General features: G+C 59.3%; 1 protein-coding gene across 2 annotated transcripts in view; it reads left to right on the top strand.

Annotated features, from left to right (window-relative positions):
* The window catches only part of TBC1D22A (TBC1 domain family member 22A), a 260,405-nt gene that overhangs the window by 174,665 nt on the left and 66,616 nt on the right, over positions 1–19,124 (top strand). For both annotated transcript variants that reach the window (XM_058673258.1, XM_058673257.1), the window contains one exon: positions 12,627–12,754. In XM_058673258.1, coding sequence (XP_058529241.1) covers positions 12,627–12,754 — 128 coding nt within the window. The remainder of the gene's footprint in view (positions 1–12,626; positions 12,755–19,124) is intronic.

Genomic DNA, 19,124 nt, shown 5'->3' with positions numbered 1-19,124 from the left:
CTCAGGGGAGCCCAGCCCTGGGGGGACGGTGATGGCCCATGGGCTGTCCTGCTCAGGGCAGAGCTGCCCTGGGGAGACGGTGATGGCCCACGGGCTGTCCTGCTCAAGGGAGTCCAGCCCTGGAGGGACAGTGATGGCCCACAGGCTGTCCTGCTCAGGGGAGCCCAGCCCTGGGGGGACAGTGATGGTCCACAGGCTGTCCTGCTCAGGGGAGCCCAGCGCTGGAGGGACAGTGATGGTCCACAGGCTGTCCTGCTCGGGGGAGCCCAGCCCTAGGGGGACAGTGATGGCCCATGGGCTGTCCTGCTCGGGGCAGAGCTGCCCTGGGGGGACGGTGATGGCCCACGGGCTGTCCTGCTGAAGGGAGCCCAGCCCTGGAGGGACAGTGATGGCCCACAGGCTGCCAGGAGCCCCAGGCAGAGCTGCGCTGTCACTGTGACCAGCAGAGCCAGGAGGAGCCATCATGGGCATCCAGGGCGTGTCCAGTGCTGAGGTCCACACCCAGCCGGCCAATGTGAGTGTGCTTGCTGGGCTTCCTCATCCGCGCTGCCTTTTCCTCCTTCTCCTAAAAGCTGGGTGCCCCTTTCTCCTCCCTAGCCTTTCAAGGATTAGGGGTGCCAGCCTGAGCAAGTGAGAGCCAGGAGTGCCAGTGAAATCTACATGTTGTAGAAGCAGGTTTGCTGTCTTAGACTAGGGTGGCCCTGGGTGGTGGCTGACACATACCACGACCACATGTCGTGGGGTCCCTGCATTCAGCCTGCTTGCCTTGGTGTGACTTCAGGCCTAACCTGTGCCTTGGGCTGCCCTTTGCTCTTAGAGGCTCTGGGACGTGGCAAGCACAAGGCGTCATGTGCTGGGCTGGTTGAAGTTTAAATTTAAAGTGGATGCACATATTTGCCCCGTGAGCCCTCAGAACACGTGAGCACACACAGACACCGTGGGCAAGGTCTGTTCTACTGGCATGGCTGCTTCCTCTGAGCTCCTTATTTTCTCGTCTTCCTGGATGAGCTGGCGCCCCTTGTGCGTTCCTCCGGCCTGCGTGTCGGGTGTGGTGGAGTGTCTCCAGGAGGGATTCTTGTTTGTGGTCAAGGGCTTTGATCGAGCTGTGAATCAAGCGGGTTCCTTTGGCCTTTCATGAGGCTGACTTGGTGGCCAGCTGGGCTGCACGTGACTGCTCTTGATGAAGTGACGGTTCTCCACTAGGCTTGATCAATTCCCAGGTTTCAGGGAAACCCACTGCCTTGGATGGCCTTGGTGTCTGCTTCCAGCGGCTGCGGGCACTGGCCTTTCGGGAGTCTGCGCACAGCCAGGGTGGCCTCCTCCTGGCCGTCAGGCTGGTGGCCGTGCTGTGTCTGCTGAGATCTGGTTCTGTCTGCCCTCCATCAGCTATGAGCTGCCTTCCCTCCCAGGCCACCGTGTGGCTGCTGGCACTCTGCCCTTAGCGGTGGGCACGTGGCCTCTGTGGCTCCTGCCTCTTCATCCTCTGACAACCTTGATTGGCGTGTCACACCCGGGCTGTCTACTTTGCTTCAGGGACAGTACCTGCCCTCTGGCCTCTGCACTGGATCTGGGTTCCTGAACTTTCCATGCCTGAGGCATATTCCCCACTCACTCCTAGACGGGCAGGCCGTGTGTCATTCACACTCAGCCCGCAGCGACATGATGCGGGAGCCTAAGGTGGAAGGAAGGGTCATGGTTTGCCTAGAATGTAGGCAGTTGTGAATGTGTCAGATGGGACATTGGCCTTCTGAGACCTGCGGTAGAAGGATCGGGATGAGGAAGTAGCCACAGGCCAGTCTGGGAAGGAGTTTGTCACCGGTGCCCTGCCCTGGGGGGAGTCCACAGGTAACTCCTTTAGGACAGAGCCGGAAGTGTGCGGCTGGCAGGCTTGGGAAGGTGGCCCTGGTGGACTGGCCGTGGCCTCAGCGTCCAGAGCAGAATTGTCTTCTCAGGCCCCTCAGCCCTGGGCCTTCTCCGAGCACGTCTGGAGTGGGCTGGCCATGTGTCGTAGCCGCTGGCTGCCCTGGGTGCTGTGCATGCACGGGCCTGGCACCCACAGCTCTTTGCCAAGACTTTGTGGCAGTTACACACACAGTTGCGTTTCACAGAAGGGCTGGCGTGTGCCCGAGCAGACGGGGCAGGCGGAGGAACCTTCCCAAGGGTGGAGCTGCCCTCACAGCACGGCGCTGCAGCCTGGGTGTCCTGTGTCTCCTTTTGGAGACTGTGGGCCTGAGATGGAGGCTACGCTAGACTGGCACATTCCTGGCTTTGGGCACCATCGTCTTCTTGCCGCACCTACGCCTGTGACCCTCCTGGGAGTGCTTTAGTGGTCAGGCAGCACGGCCGCCGACCTTTCTCACAAGGACAATGATGCTGTCTGGAACGGGTCCCGCCCTCATAACCCCACTTAGTCCCTGTCGCCTCCTCAGAGGCCCTGTTTTCTAACACAGACCGCTGGCTTAGCACTTCTGCGTGGATTTGGAGGAAGCTCCCCCTTTCGATCTGTTACCGCGTGGGAGGACGCAGCTGCGGCCTCACCACTGTTCTCCAGCGCCATCCGCCAGCAGGCAGCGTGGCTCTGGCTGGGCGGCTGGGCGGCTGGGCGGCTGGGCGGCGGGAGGGAGAAACTAACTTGCAATTTTTTCCAGTTTCCCAAATCAAAATAGTGACACACAGATGGAAAAAAAGATCCTCTGTTTTTTCCTTTTCAAAGAGATGGGGAAGCTTCAGTAATCCTAGGCTCCAGAATCTTCCAGCAGGGTGGGCGTTTGTCCCTGGAGACGGCCTTTGCAGTTTGTATTCCGGGAGAGCCCTGGTTCGTGACAGACTGGCTGTGGAGGGAACTGGACTCCTGCGCCTGCTTTGCTGACATCAGGCAGAGGATGCTGGGTGTGGGGGCTGGGGTGCCCTCTTCTCCAGCCAGCAGGGACCACCTGCAGACAGCCAGCCTCCCCCAGATCTCTCCCAGCCCACCCCCCGACCTGGTCTGGTGTGGTCTGTGAGGACAGGGCCGGCCCACAGGTGTGTGTCTGGAAGGCAGTCCGCCCTAGGCAGGGGTGGCTGCTTGCAAGGGCTGCAGGAGCTGAGGCAGGTGCTGGCTGTCTGTACAGAGAGCGCAGGAGAGGCTCCCTTCAGAAGTAAGCCTTTGGGCAGTCTGCTCATGAGGAGAAACCCAGGACAGCCTGGCTCCAGCCAGAGGGTTAGAAGGCGGTGAGACCCCAGAGTGTGTGGGGCTGCGAGGCCTGAGCGGTGTTGGATGGAAATGGAGAGTCTGCCAGATGGCCGTGGGGATGAGGCCACCACTGTGGCGTAGTCGGTAAAGCTGCTTTATTTGATACTGACATCCACATCAGTGTCGGTTCAAGTCCTGGCTGCTCCACTTCTGGTTCAGCTCCCTGCTAATGGACCTGGGAAGGCTCTGGAGGACAGCTCAAATGCTTGGCCCCTGCCCCGTGTGGGAGCCCAGGAAGAAGCTCCTGGCCAGCTCTGGCCATTGCAGCCGTTTGGGGAGTGACCCAGTAGGTTTAAGGTCTCTCTGTCTCTCCCTTGCCTACCCCTGTTTTAACCCTACCTTTCAAAAATAAAAGAATGTTTAAAAAAAAAACGGTCTCCCCGTGTGAGGTGCTTGTGGCAGTTTGGGCACCTGTAGCCCACAGGTGTCTTTGTCATCATTGTCCTCCTCAGGCCGGAGCAGCACGTTGGTGGGCACAGAGGGTGGTGGCCAGTGTCAGGGGGCTCAGCCCGCGGGCTTTCTTGGCCCATGTTGGTCCCTGTGTCCCGTGCAGGCAGGGGCTTCCCTCTGCCCAGGGGCTTGTTGCATGGACGGCAGTGGTCCAGGCCTGGTTGGTGGCAGGCGCACTTCCGGGGAAAGCGGCAGTGCGCGTTGTTGGAGAGTTCTCCCTGCACGTCTCAAACACCTTCATCTGCTTGTGCGTGTTCCCTTTCTTCTGTTTCCTAATTCTGATTAAATGTGATTTTAATGAAATTTCTCCCAAAACTGTCTCAGCTACCTTGTAAGGTTAAAATAGACATATTGTTTTAGGGTAGAATTCGTTTACAGCTGGTCAAGTAGATCCAGCTTTATTACTGCCCAAGTAAAAATGTTTTTATTACTCCTGCGAGATGGGGAGCCACAGTGCTCGGGCCGCTGTCAGGGTCACTCCCTCACCTACAACATTTGGAACACAGCTTGCCTGGTACCCAAGGCCCTGGCCGTGGTACCTGAGACCCGGCGGGCAGAGGGGGCCGTGTGCGGGTCCCGGCCATGGTGCCTGAGACCCGGTGGGCAGAGGGGGCCGTGTGCGGGTCCCGGCCATGGTGCCTGAGGCCCGGCGGGCAGAGGGGGCCCGTGCGTGTCCTGACCGTGGTGCCTGAGACCCGGTGGGCAGAGGGGCCCGTGTGCGGGTCCCGGCCGTGGTGCCTGAGGCCCGGCGGGCAGAGGTGCCCGTGCGAGTCCCGGCCGTGGTGCCTGAGGCCCGGCGGGCAGAGGGGGCCCTGTGGGGGCCATCCTGTCAGAGCTGCTGCCTTCTCCCCGTCCCGGTCTCGGGGTGAACTTCCTTCTGGGACCTGCAGCTCGGTGGCCCAGCAGTGAAGCTGTGGCTGGTTATTGTTGAGACTCAGGGGCCTCCGTTGATTATTGTTGTTGACTCCTGTAGGTGCAGGTCCAGGAGCCCGTCTGGGTTCTTTGGCATCTAGGATGCCTGAGCTCCTAGTGTTGTATTGATGTGAGGTGAAAGGATGTGTCGGACGAACACTGTCCCCCGCCCCCCAGCACACGTCTGCTGTGTGTCTGTCAGTCTCTTTGGACTCCAGTTCAGCTTCCGTCTGACAGTCTGAGCGTGGGGTGCTGTGTGCGTGGACTTTTCATGCCGTATCTGTGATGCCGCCGTCCTCCCAGTGGCTCACGGTTTTTGCCCTTGTCTGGGCCAATGTTCTCTGTGAACAGCACTGAGCAACAGAAATCCAACACAACGTAAAAGCTGTGTGTTACTGACACGTGGTTTGTCCCAGAGTGTTGAAAAATCTGCACTTCAATTTTTAAAAAGATTTATTTATTTTTATTGGAAAGGCAGATTTATAGATGAAAAGGAGAGACAGGTAGGAAGATCTTCCATCCATTGATTCACTCCCCAAGTGACCGCAACGGCCGGAGCTGAGTCAGTCCGAAGCCAGGAGCCTAGAGCTTCTTCCAGGTCTCCCATGTGGGTGCCACATCCCAGGCTTTGGGCCGTCCTCCACTGCCTTCCCAGGCCACAAGCAGGGAGCTGGATGGGAAGTGGAGCAGACAGGACACAAATCGGTGTCCATGGATTCCTGGCCTGTGCAAGGCGAGGATTTAGCCACTGAGCTGTTGTCTGGGCCCAGTGCACTTCCGTTTTTAACTAACATGTAGGAGGAGCAAACTCATGAAAGTCATCATATTATGTGCAGAAATAACTTGATAAAATCCAATGTCACACCAGTAAAAACTCACAGTGAACTGGCGTCAAGGGCAGGCAGTGTCCCTCGCTACTGTCAGCTGACATGGCACGGGTGGCAGAAAGCTAATCGCTTTCTCTGCCCTGTCTGTGTGTCCTGGAGATTCTAGCGGGACAAGTCAGTGGAAAAGTGTACACATCTGGACTCCCGAAGTCTGAGCCCTCCCACCCCAGAGACAGCGGCCTGCAGAGGGGCTGGGTGCACGTCGGAGCCCTCCCACCCCAGAGACAGCGGCCTGCACCTGCTGGGTGCGCGTCAGAGCCCTCCCACCCCAGAGACAGCGGCCTGCAGAGGGGCTGGGTGCGCGTCAGAGCCCTCCCACCCCAGAGACAGCGGCCTGCAGAGGTGCTGGGTGCGCGTCGGAGCCCTCCCACCCCAGAGACAGCGGCCTGCAGAGGGGCTGGGTGCGCGTCGGAGCCCTCCCACCCCAGAGACAGCGGCCTGCAGAGGGGCTGGGTGCGCGTCGGAGCCCTCCCACCCCAGAGACAGCGGCCTGCAGAGGTGCTGGGTGCGCGTCGGAGCCCTCCCACCCCAGAGACAGCGGCCTGCAGAGGGGCTGGGTGCGCGTCGGAGCCCTCCCACCCCAGAGACAGCGGCCTGCAGAGGGGCTGGGTGCACGTCACTTGGCAGTTGATGTTCCTTTTAGAAATCTGACAGAATCTGCACAAAAGCTTTCGGAACTTTGAACCTGGCCAGGTTTCAAGATACAAAACCAGTTGTTTTTCCATAATTTCATTTTCCATGAAATTAAATGAAAGTGGTACCATTTCTAAGAGCAAAAAAAAATGTAAAATGTTTAGGGAAAACATGACGAAAGATGACATAGGGCTGTATGCCAAAACCTGCAAAGTAGTGCGGGAAAAACTGATGCTGATGTCATCACGCCGGCACACCTGACCCTGACGTGTATGGGATGTCAGTCCCGGTGCAGTAGCCAAAGCAGCCCTGAAAGGGCTAAAGGAGGACACATGGGAAGCTGCAGCGGTCAGGACTCTGAGGCGCGTGTTGGCTGGCTCAGGGGACTAGCATTCCAGAATTGGAGCTGCAGGCATGGAGAGGTGCTTCCCCGAGTGGTGTGAAAATCCAGCAGCCAAAGCGTGTGCCGCAGAAGCAGCCCCCAGACAGCTCACAGAGCATGGAATTAAAAACTTCTGGGGAAAAAATATTTTTAAATCCCCCAATAGTTTTTTCCTGATATCCTTTCCCCATGAGCTTTCTGAAAAAGCTTGTGTACTTGAACTTCAGAATTTGTCTGTGTGGTAAAACGACAGGCGTGACAGAGAGTGAGAGACAAGGGAGCAGTTATACCTTCTGTTGGTGGGTTCACTGCCCAGTGCCTGCCACAGCCAGGGCCGGGCCAGGACAGAGCTGGAGCAGAGCTGCCTCTGCGTCCCTGCTGTGGGTGGCAGGACCCCAGCCTTTCGGGGGCATTAGCAAGAGGCTGGATTACAGACACAGAGCAGCTGGGACTCGGAACACTGCTGTGCTGGGGGCTGCGGGCATCCCAGGTGGCAGTGCCTGCCGCACACTCAGCTCCTCCACTTCCCAAGAAAACTTGGTGAAGTGCTGCTACGTGTATTACATATTCTCCCATATCACGCAGATGGGTGTTCATATGGCATTCCAAAGGTGACCTCAGAAGGCACTGAAGACCTAGAATTTAACCCTGCACTGTGAAACTTCTCCAAGATTACATACTGCCAGATGTTTCAGAACGATCTTGAAATTGTCAAAGAATGTTTGGACCAATAAATTGCACTTTGTCAAAAATCACCCACTCTTCAAGTGATACTCCCCAGAAGACAGAAGAGAAGGTTAAGATTGGAGGTGTGTTATCCAAAAGCAGTAGGCATGTCGCCTTCCAGGAGCCATGTCCAGTGACGCGAGGGCCCTGCACTTCCTCCCTGCAGCTTGAGTGTGGATGGATCTGCCAGGGCTTCTCCAGCCTTGCTCTCGAGCCTGGTCGGGAGACCGGGGCCTGGACGCCCTGGGCAGCCAGCACTGTGCTCTCGGGCCTGGTCGGGAGGCCGGGGCCTGGACGCCCTGGGCAGCCAGCACTGTGCTCTCGGGCCTGGTCGGGAGGCTGGGGCCTGGACGCCCTGGGCAGCCAGCACCGTGCTCCTTCTTTGTAGAGCACTTGCAGTGAGCTGCTTTCTTGTCTCGTCAGACCTGAGCACATCTGTGACATCAGGGTGACTTAGCACATCGTCGTTCCTGCTCCGTGCAGCTTGGAGACCTTGTAGTTCAGATTATGCTACTGTCAAAAATAGACACCCCGATGCCTCTCTAGAGATGAGAAGATTGTGTGTTGTGGTGTCAGACGCCATTTCTTTACACCCTGAGCTTCTGAGCGTGTGCTTACTGAGGTCCCCCAGTGAGTGAGGCGTCCCTGTCCCGCAGAGCCCAGACGTGGCTCGGTGTGAGCGTGCTCGGGTTCAGGGCATGCTGCTGTGCCTGCCGGTTGCCGCCTGCAGGGCTGTGTAGGAACTGGCCTTGTGGAGGTCCTGTGTACGGGAGGGTGAGCCGAGAGCCCTGGGTGTGTGTATCCCTGCTCGTGGCTTCTCCTCAACTGATGAGAGATGAGATCATTCCTCCAAAGCAGAGCCTGTTCACCCCACTGCCAGCTGAAGCTCCATGCCCGGCTCCGCTCTGCCCGGCCCCGTGCGGGCCTGCGAGGTTTTCTTTGTCAGTATTTGAGCGTGGCAGCTATGCCCCCTCTCCGGGCACGTCAATTCAAGGAGGGTCTGGGCTTGCCAAGTCCATGGAATCCGTTCCTTTTTCTTTTTAGCACAAATCCTGGGGCACAATGTGTTTGCGTAATTTATTTTTATTTTTAATCAAGGAGGCAAGATGTTTCGGCAGGGTTTCCAGTCTCTGGCCGCACTGTCTAACATGCCGAGAGAAGTGGTTGATGTGCGTCTCCCTGCTCCCTGGGGACGTGGGGACAATGCCCTGCCCTGCCCAGCCCCATGCAGGTTGTGCGGAAAAAGTGTTTTGGCCTGGAAGCTGACAATAATTACAACTGTCTTTCATTCATTATGTGTGCACTTATTTCCAGTGAAATGGAAATTTCAGATTCAGAATTATTGCGAGCCAAATTACCTTTATCAGTGAAACAGCATCTGCTCACAATTACTTGTAAAGTAGGAAAAATGAATCTTTTCAGCATATACGTTTGCAGCTCTGATGCCTAGAAATTGAAAGTAATGCCTGGAGTTTAGCAGTCCATTTTTCACCATGTTCAAAATAGGAGGCAGCCTTGCCAGAAATTCATTATGCACATTAGGTGGAGCTTGGAGAGCTGGGGGTTGCTACACTTCATCATGCTTCATTACTGCTTCCAGGGAAGACACACACACCCAGACACGCTGCACACAGCCACTGCCAGGCCAGGAAGGGGCAGCCTTGGCATGCCCGAGGGTAAATGTTCCGGCGGCCGTAGAAAGCCCGTTTGGCCTGGGCTGCTCAGAGGAGCACACACCACGAGGGACCTCACCCCTGTGGCTGCCAGGCACCCAGGACGGGGTGGGTTCTTCTGGGACGGGCATGCGGAGGCTGCAGCTTTTTGCTCTTCGCTCTGTCCGGCAGAAGTGGGGCCCTTCTGGGGAATAGCAGGTGGCCTGGTTTGGGAGAAGAGTGGCTTCTGCTTTGGGCACAGCTGGCCTGGCTCTGAGTTTCCTGTCTGTCCCGTTCGGGGGCTAAGCACTCACCCAGCCATCCAGGCCTGTCCTCTGGCAGGGCTTGGCCAGACCTCGGTGCTGTTTCCACAGACTCCCGGCTGGGCCTGGTCATCTGGCATTGGGGTTCTTTCAGGGACACGGAGGGTCTCCCTGTCCTGACGCCTGTCACCTTACCTCAGCTGCCTCAGCTTGTGGGCCACAGGCATGGGTCCCCTGGGTCAGGGCCCTGAGGGAGCCTGGTGCAGGGTGCTCACCCCACCCTGGGAGGAACAGGTCTGTCCTTGCCATGTCAGTAGCAGGGGGCCTTGGGGCCTATTCTGTACCCCACCACCCTCTGGTCTCTGCGGGTAGGGCAAAAATTGTTCCTTTCCATCTAGTTCTCCTTGGTTACTTCACTGACGTGTGTTCCCCAGATAGGTACTTAAAAATCAAACCTCTCTTTCTGTCTGCCTTAGAAAGGCAGCGTCTGTCCCTCGGCTCCCACAGAGCTGAGTGCCTGCCCACCTTGCGAGATGGCAGCCGTCTCCATGGCTGGCCACCGAGGCTGCAGGCGGCACGGCCAGGCAGGGCAGGGACACGCTGCCCACTCGGCCCCAGCCCCGCCCCCTTCGTCTGCCACCTGCTTAGCAGTGTGCATCAGCACTGATCCCACAGCAGGGCCTGCTTGGCCAGGTCCCGCCCTGGAGGCAGCGGCTGTCCAGCGGGGCTGGCTCACGCGGGCTGAGCTCCTGCTCCGCTCCCCAGCCTGTAAACCTGGCCTGTGGTGCAGTGGCCGCTGGCACTGTGGGAGACAAACGCCCCTGTGGAATGCTCACTGGAGCCTGTGTTAGCAAAACTTGCGCCTGTCGCTAAAATGTGACTCATGCTGCAGCCTTTGATGGTCTTGGTAAACAGGAGGCATGGCCAGATGTGGCCAGGGGGCCAGCGGCAGGCCAGCCGAGGTGTCACACAGCCAGGCTTGAGCCAGGTGCCCCGGCTGGGCTGGCTCCTGCAGAGGCCTGTTTGCAGTGCCAGCACCTGCTGTCCTGCGGGGTCTCGCCGGGCTCCTGCCTCTCCCCCAGTGGCCGGCTTTGGGCTCAAGGAGCAGACCCGTCCTTTTCCCTTGCTCTGTCAGCAAGGGGGGGTTTCTCTGTGTGGGCAAGTTGGGGCCTTGGAACTTGGCATCCTTTGAGCTCTGCACCTGCTTGTAATGTCAGGCGAGAAATCAGTCTATAAAGGAATTACATCGGGGGGCTCCTGTCGAGCTCCGTCAGAAGCAGCTAGTGTAGAAATGTGGCGCTTGGGTCAGGTTTGCATGGCTATGTGTCAGATCTCCTGTCTGTCGGCTGAGTGTCCTGGTGAGCTGAGGGCCCTCTGGCCCCTACTCCACCTGGGCCTGCACTGGTGCCGCTCCCAGAGCCTGGCACAGGTGGCATGCACATATTCCTCTCCTTGGCTGCAGCCCTCACTGCCTGAGCACCTTGGCACAGGTGTGGGGACCCCCTGAGGACCCCTCACTACCTGACCGGGCAGCCTCCCCACAGGCTTTCCTGGGGGCCAATGCAAGGGGTCCACATTCTTGTCTCCCACCACATGAAAGGAGTTAAGGATAAGGCGTAGGTAAAAGTAACAGAGGACTAACTCTCCATCAAGATGTCCCACCCATCACCTGGGCACAGGTGTCCTGGCCCACACCTGTCCGGGTGAGGAAAATGGCACTGAAACTGTGCATGCCAGCCCAGCCAGGCCTCCCCTGCCCTGCCACCGTGGCCCTGGAGCGCCTCTAGGATGTGGGGGTTCACAGCACAGGGTCCTTCCCTAGCCCATTCCTCACCTCAGTGCTCGGGACAGCTTTGCGTCTGAAGTGTTTGCTGGTTCCTGATGGAAGCCAAGTCCAGCCTCACAGAGCTGGCTCGATGGGAAGGGCTCCAGCCTGGGTAAAATGGTCCAATTCAGGCCAGCCTTCACAGTGGAGCTGCTGGGGCACAGTGCAGGAAGCAGGAGGGAGGCCCTCGGGCAGCGCACCGGGGTCCTCACCTTTTGGGGTGGTCATCTCAAGACCTCACAGCCCCTTCCTGCAGATGTCCACAGGCAGCTGGGGGGTGCAGGGCTGCAGCGCACGGAAGCAGGCCCCTGTGTTCAGTGCCTGTGTGTGCTCACACAGTGAGGTCAGAAAACCTGGCTAGCATCGGGCTGCAGGAGCTTGCTGAGTCCCGTGGGGTCTCTTAGACCTGGTGGTCCGCTCTGCTCACTCTGCTGGGTTCTGGGCTGGTGCTCACCCTCCCGGGTTCTGGGCTGGTGGTCCGCTCTGCTCACCCTGCTGGGTTCTGGGCTGCAGGTCTGCTCTGCTCACCCTGCTGGGTTCTGGGCTGGTGCTCACCCTCCGGGGTTCTGGGCTGGTGGTCCGCTCTGCTCACCCTCCGGGGTTCTGGGCTGGTGATCGGCTCTGCTCACCCTCCGGGGTTCTGGGCTGGTGGTCCGCTCTGCTCACCCTGCTGGGTTCTGAGCTGGTGGTCCGCTCTGCTCACCCTGCTGGGTTCTGGGCTGGTGGTCCACTGTGCTCACCCTGCTGGGTTCTGGGCTGGTGGTCCGCTCTGCTCACCCTGCTGGGTTCTGGGCTGGTGGTCCGCTCTGCTCACCCTCCCGGGTTCTGGGCTGGTGCTCACCCTCTGGGGTTCTGGGCTGGTGGTCCACTCTGCTCACCCTGCTGGGTTCTGGGCTGGTGATCCACTGTGCTCACCCTCCCGGGTTCTGGGCTGGTGGTCCGCTCTGCTCACCCTCTGGGGTTCTGGGCTGGTGGTCCGCTCTGCTCACCCTGCTGGGTTCTGGGCTGGTGGTCTGCTCTGCTCACCCTGCTGGGTTCTGGGCTGATGCTCACCCTTCGGGGTTCTGGGCTGGTGATCCAGTGTGCTCACCCTCCCGGGTTCTGGGCTGGTGGTCCGCTCTGCTCACCCTGCCGGGTTCTGGGCTGGTGGTCCTCTCTGCTCACCCTGCTGGGTTCTGGGCTGATGCTCACCCTGCTGGGTTCTGGGCTGGTGCTCACCCTCTGGGGTTCTGGGCTGGTGGTCCGCTCTGCTCACCCTCTGGGGTTCTGGGCTGGTGGTCCGCTCTGCTCACCCTGCCGGGTTCTGGGCTGGTGGTCCTCTCTGCTCACCCTGCTGGGTTCTGGGCTGGTGGTCCGCTCTGCTCACCCTCTGGGGTTCTGGGCTGGTGGTCCGCTCTGCTCACCCTGCCGGGTTCTGGGCTGGTGGTCCGCTCTGCTCATCCTCCCGGGTTCTGGGCTGGGAGGCATCAGAGTTGCTGCTGTGTCATGTCTGTCATCACCGCCGTTGTCATCCCTGGTTTCCTGTAGAGGAAGGCAGCTGCAGAGTTGCTTAGCTGTTTCTCCCTTCGGATGCCCTGATGTTGGAGGGGCCCCTGGGTGCAGAGCAGCTGCTGGCACCCCCGAGGGCTGCCCTGACACCCTGGGGCCTGTGTTTCCTACTGCAGAGCAAGTGCACCAGCACCTGGACCAGCACGAGGTGAGATACCTGCAGTTTGCCTTCCGCTGGATGAACAACCTGCTGATGAGGGAAGTGCCGCTGCGCTGCACCATCCGCCTGTGGGACACCTACCAGGTGAGCGCCTCGCCCCTGTCCGGGCCTGGGCGGGGTCCTCTCCCGGGAACCTGGCTGAGCAGTGGCCGAGCAGTGCGGCGGGCCGTCCTTCTGAGCCATCTGCGCTTTGAGCTACTTGTAATACAGTGAAGATTCTAAGAACCAGAGGCACATGCAGTGCAACATGAAATTTTCCACTCTCCACCAATTTTGATGAAATTCATTTATTTCGGAGATTGAGTTTTCTGGAACCAGCCACCTTTGTTCCCTCGAGTGTCCCATTGCTTATTCTAGCACCTTTTCATTTTGTTCGGGTGTTTGCTGAAGCCGAGCCCAGGCTGTGGGACGTCAGGTGCCAGCATGTCCTCATGAGCTGCAAATAGCAGGCCCCAGTATGTGGAATTAGGAATCTTGTCTCCGAGTGCAAACCAGCTGTGCTGGTTCATGCTGCCTGTTGACAGGCAAGCAGCAGGTGGGCTCTTCCTGCCCTGAGCCCAGCCTGCAGGGTGGCAGGTGGGACCATGGTTGGGCCGCTGTCTTTGCAGGCAGGAACATGGGCTGGGGGTGTCTAGAGAAGGGCCTTCCTTGCAGGCAGCATGAGCCCCATGGTTGTGGTTTGCACGTGGCATGGAAGGGGAGCCTTGTTTGCACGTGGGCATGGAAGGGGCACAGCTTGGAGTGACCAGAGGTCTGGGGGGTTGGTCTTTGGGGCCTGTCTGCCTCCAGGCTTCCAATTCTGAGTCCTTTGGGGCAGTAGTGGGTCCAGGAGCCATGCCCCTCAGGCGGGACAGACACGTGGGGTTCCATAGTTGCCTTGCATAGTCTTAGGAGCTTCTCACAGCTTCTGCTGCGGCTCGGCTCTCCCAGGAACTCGGCAGCTGCAGGGTGTCCACCCATGCCTCACCGTGACTGGTTGAAGCGGCTGCCCGTCTAGTGGCGCTGGCTCACTCCCCGCCGTATTCCGGGAAAGAAACTCAATACCCTGAAATCGCGGCCGCTCTCCATTTTTGTGATTGGTTAGGCTGCTGGAGACCCAGGCCCCCTCGTTAAACACCAAGTTCCATGTAATGCTGTCCCCATTATGAATAGATGAGGTATAAGTCAGTCACGTTTTGAGGAGCCTGCAAATGGATTGGCTTGTGCACTGCTTCGCTAAAACTCCTAATAGACATGAAAACTTTAAGCACAATTGCGGCATCTTTATTGAGTTAATTTTCCTGAAATTAAATTTTGTCATGAATTGACTCATTTGTACCATGGGCTCATTCTTGAACTGACGTATTCTGATCATAAACCTTTTCATATCTTAAAAATTGGGGGTATTTCTATTTTACAGGGCTAAGTAACCATGAAATTGTATTGCATCTTTTGGCAATGAAAATATACAGTAATCATAGGATCGCAGTTGGGTGATTACTCTGCCCCAAACCAGGGCGTTTATTTGCTCGGCCATTACAGGTTTCCATAACTCGTTAACCCCTTGCATGGTGGTTTCAGTCCTGCCGAGTTGTGTGTCAGCCAGAGGCTGCTGACCAGCCTGAGCGAGACAGCAGCACGGCGTGGCTGAGGCGCGTGGTCCCTGATGTGGTGGACACGGGCACGCCCCCCGGGAGGGACCCACCCCCGGCGCCTGCGTGCTGGTCACGTGGGTGGGCCTCAGCCTCTCCGTGCATAGTGGCTTGGTCTTCTGCTCCTGGACCCCAGGCTGTGGCTGTGACACGGGTGCCCAGGCTGAGCTAGCCCACACCTGGGTGCTGGGTGAGAGAGAAGCCCGGGGAGTGTTTCCTTCTGGCTCTGCTGCCAATCCCTTCCTGTTTCAGCCAGGTGGCTGCTTGCTTTGTCCGCCTCCCCTCCATCCCTGCTGCCTGCCTCACGGCTCATCTGTGTCGTGGCAGGGAGCAGACCTGGAGGCGCTTGTGTTTCAAGGAGTAAATAGGGCAGGCCCAGAGGCACCAGCAGCCCTGGGCTCTGGGGGAAGTCTGTGGGCACCCAGCCCTCTGAGGGCGGGTGGGGAGCCAGGCCTGTCCCCCAACTCTGAGCGTCTGGATCCAGCACTAATGCCTTCCCAACTGGTGCTGGTGACAGGCTCAGGCGGCCGGGGTGGCTGGGCCCTCAGCCTCACTCACGGCAGCCGTCCCCTCCCTCTCCACAGCCCCACTCGTCTGGGGGAAGCAGGCGGAGGCAGCCTGTGGCTCAGAGGGTGCTCCGACCGCTGGGCTCCATCTGGGCAGCGTGCAGCTCCCTTGCGTGAGCGCCTGTGGCAAGGCCTGCCTCAGAGTCTCAAGGCCACCTGTAGACCTTGGCCGTCCTGTCTTGGGCCACGTGACAGCCAGGAGAAGCCATGTCTTCTGAGCAGCTGCACTGAGCCCGCACTGACCGCCAGTGCCCTGCCAGGGAGAGTGGCTGTGCGCCTGTGCCCAGCATGAGCTCGCCAACTGTGCACAGGAGCGCCTTTCCTCCTGTTCTATAGTTAACTCTAAAATGGATATTGTTGTTAATTAAGTTTTTTAAAGTTTATTTTTGTTTGAAAGAGAGAGGGAAGGATCTGTCGTCCCACCCCCTGATCCAATCCCCAGATCTTGCAACAACCAGGGCTGGACAAAGCTAGAGTCAGGAGCCTGGCGCCGCTCAGGCATTTCTGGGTTGGCAGGGACCCACCTGGCCTTTGCCTGCTGCTCTCAGGGTGTGTGTTAGCAGGGTCAGACGGAAGCTGGATTGGAAGCCAACGAGCCCACTGGTAAATACTGCTTCTAGGGTTGTGCTTCTAAATATCAGGAGGGGACAGGCCTCTGGCCTCCACGTTGGAGCTGGCACAGGAAGATCCGGCCCGCAGCTTGGGCCTTCTTTCTTGATCTTTAAGTTGGCAGCTGGATCCTCCCCCAGGGCAGACATTTGTTCTAGAAACTGCGGTCCGTGCCAGCTGTGCAGCCGCTCTACGCTCGGATTGGGCAGCAGAGGGAAGGGACCAGCCTGTCCTTGTGCTCGGGCACCTGCTGGGTGTGAGGTGGTGAGAGGCTGCAGGAGGAAGACACGAGGAGGCGGGGGTCACCTGGAGTGGGAACGGAGGAGGAGGAATCAGGCCGGAGGGGTGAGCGACAGGAACACTTAGGATCCCAGAGTGGGGCTGTGGTCATGGTGGTGGCGAGTGGGGACGCGTCTGCAGTGTCCACGGGACGGAGGCTGTGGCCAGCGACTAGGCCCCTGAGTGCGGAGCGAGGGGATTGGTGACCACCGGGGTAGAGCGGTAGCCATGTCCTCTCAGGATTTCCTCATCTCAGATGACCTGTGCAGTGGATTGGCTGCCTGCAGGTGCACACCGGTCCTTGGTCATGTGTGTGTCTCCCAGCCTTGACAGCCACGCTTGTGTGTCTGGTCACATGTGTGTTCCTAGCCTGGACAGGTTTGGGAGCCTGGGAGCAGTGGCCCCTGGGTGTCTGTGAGTGTGCCCAGTACCCAGATCCTGGTTGCCTTCTCCAGGAAGAGGGCCCTGGGCTCCTCGGGGGATTAGGTGGATATTGGGGTGGGAAAGGAAGAAAGTGCCAGGTTGCCTTCCCTGATGGGTGTTTGGAGATACCAGGACAACGCTGTGGCATGTGAGCAGCAGAAGTGGGTGGAGTGAGATTGCATGGCATGTGAGACACTGTCCGTGGGTCCGCTTTGATGTCCACGAGTGATCAAAACAGGGGTGAGATAAACCGTGCTGGCAGAGAATTCCCAACATGGGCTGGGGCACGCAGTCGAGGAGGGAGGAGGCAGTGACCCTGTGGGTTCCTGACCCACTCAGCCGTGCCCGGGCTCAGGCCAGGCCGTCGCAGTGGACCTGCTGTGTGTGTGATGAGCAGGGCAGCCCACCCCGTGGGGCTCCTGCAGTGCTGGCCAAGTGCCCTGCTTCTCTGGCCTCCCATGGCAGGTGTGCTTAGGCGCCATGCCTCGGGGCGTGCGGCCCACACGGCAAGAATTTGCTGTCTTGGTTCCAGAGGCTGAGAGGAGAGGCTCAAGGGAAGGGGCTTGCAGATAGCTGTCCCTCCCTGTGGCCTCCCGTGGCCTTTCCTTGGTCTTCCTCAAGTCCTCCTGGGTAGAACTTGAGACCTGTGACCTGATTTTACCATAATTTGCTCCTTAAATCTCCAAATACAGTCGCATCAGGGTTAGAATATCGGCCTGTGAATGTGGGTGGATGCAACAGTTCAGTTGGTGGCAGCTTGACTGGAGTACCTCACGCTGACCCCTGAGCTGGGCAGGTCACATGGCAGGCTGGTGTCATGTCCCTGAGCTCAGCCACTCCCTGTGCCTCGTGCCTGGCCCCTCCGCAGTCCTCTGTGCGGGACAGGAACTTGCATCAAGTCAGAAAGCCTCTCTGCTGGGGAGAGAAGCCTCCAGTGGGCCTCCAGCAGCCACCCTGCCTGGTGCCACCCCTAAGCTGGGGTGTGGTGGCCTGGCTTCTGAAGGCCTCCCTCAGCACCGACTCGGTGTTGTTGCCTGACATTGCTTCTGGTTTATCGTCAATACCAGCAGGTCCGACCTGCGGCTGACTGGAGGCCTCAGCCATGCCTCCCAGGGCCTGATCTTGCAGCAGCCTGGTCCCCCTGGCTGCCTGTGACCTCGGGGGCCTGGCAGGGTCCTCGCCCCCAGCATTCCTCACTGGTTGGGTCCTGGAATGGAGACTGCCTTTTGGTTGGGAGCCAGCCAGAGCTTGGCCATTTCCTCTGGAGTGTTCTTCGTGGGCGGGGTCAGGGTTAGGGTTGCGGGGTGGAAAGCAGGGAGACGCGGGTCAGAAAGGACAGCTTCCAGTTGCCCATGCTAGGGCAAGCCAGCATGCACGGCCGTCAGCAGCCTTGTGGGTATGACCAGCTGCTGCCTGGCCTTGTGGGAGGGCGGCTCCAGCAGGGAGGACACAGGTGGGCTGCAGGGGGGAGGCGGGCAGCACTGGTAGACTCGAGCTCGCGGGAGCTGCTGGATGGCATGGGGAGGCAGAGACGGCAGTGACAGCTGGAGCCGTGCAGCGTGAGCCTGGCTGAGAAATGAGGGTGCCCTGGGACGGCCTGGGGATGAGGACGAATGTCAGCATTTCAGAGCGGAAATGTGGACGCCAGCCGTGCGGCTTGTGGCGTGTTCTCAGAAATCCAGTACCCGCCTCCCCTGGGAGTGCTCAGGGCTCCCGCTGAGGTCTGACCTCATTTGCTGCAGTGGGGCTGCGGCAGTGGCGCCGGCCCTCCTGGGCCTGGGTGTTTTGTTTCCAGTTTGGTGACTGTCACCTTTGATTTGACGTTGGCATCACCCCAGGCCCCGCCAGGGGCTGCTGGCTGCTTGCGAGGCTCCTCGCTGGTGTCGCTGGGAGAGGGGAGGGAAGGTTCCTGGGAGGCTGGGGAGGACCGTGGCCAGCCGACTTCGTCTGGCTTACGGCATGCGCCGAGTCCCTTTCCAGGGGTGTCTGCGGGGACACGTGCATTGATCTTGGCTGCTTCTGCCGCCCTCGTTGCCACGAGTGTCTGCAGCAGCCGTTTGTCCTTCTCCTTATGCAGGTGCTGGAGCTGGGCCCCCCAGGCATTACCTGGTCCCTTCTGGTCAGAGCAGACTCCCAGGTGAAGTGACCCGAGGAGACAGGAAGCTCCCTGCTGCCCACTGGTGACCATGTGGGCCAGAAGGCTAAAGCACAGATTCCCTGGGGCTTTTCCTTCTTGCCTCGCTAGGTGCCCACGCTGTGCTGAGCCAGGCACCACCCCTGCTGCTGGTGTGTGGCGGCTGAGTCCGGGCCTCATGGCTGGAACTGGGAGAGGAGGAGGAGCTTCGTGCCGGGCCTCAGGCCCCAACCAGCCCAGCTGTGTCCTGGCTGCTGGTGGTTCTGTTACAGGATGCGTCAGAGGGGGCGCAGCTCTCTCAGTGACCCTGGGCAGCGCACACCCACAGCAGGGCCGCAAGCCAGGGTGGCCGCTGTGTTGGTGCCCTCCTGTTCGCACCTTCTCTGGGCCTGGCCCTGTTCCAGTACCTGTGCAAGGCCGGCAAGTCCACGCCCTGGCCTCGTGGTTCCTCTCACAGTGATGGTCCCCAGCACCAACCCATCACTAAGCCCGCCATGGGGGAGTCTGGGGACCCGCAGAAGGCCACCTGGATGGGCCCTTCTCGGGAGGGCGTGCAGGGATCAGCCTGGGTGATGGAGGGTCCTGGGGGCCCAGGAACAGAGCGTGTCAAGCTGAGGAGGCCCATGTCCCCGGGCTGGGCCATGTGTGTTAGGAGCCAGGCGGGTCAGCACCAGGCCAGGGGCTGGCTGCTAGGGAGCCTGGGAGCAGAGGTGGCTGGAGGAGCCAGGCCACCTGTTGCCTGAGCTGCAGGACAGTCATGTACTCCAATTCCGTGTGTTCCTCATGTCCAAGTGCAATTGGAGTGACGTGCT

The sequence above is a fragment of the Ochotona princeps genome, chromosome 15 (genome assembly GCF_030435755.1).
Source record: "Ochotona princeps isolate mOchPri1 chromosome 15, mOchPri1.hap1, whole genome shotgun sequence".
Lineage (NCBI taxonomy): Eukaryota > Metazoa > Chordata > Mammalia > Lagomorpha > Ochotonidae > Ochotona > Ochotona princeps.
The sequence above is the reverse complement of the archived record's forward strand: the minus strand, read 5'-3'. Positions and strand labels throughout refer to the sequence as shown.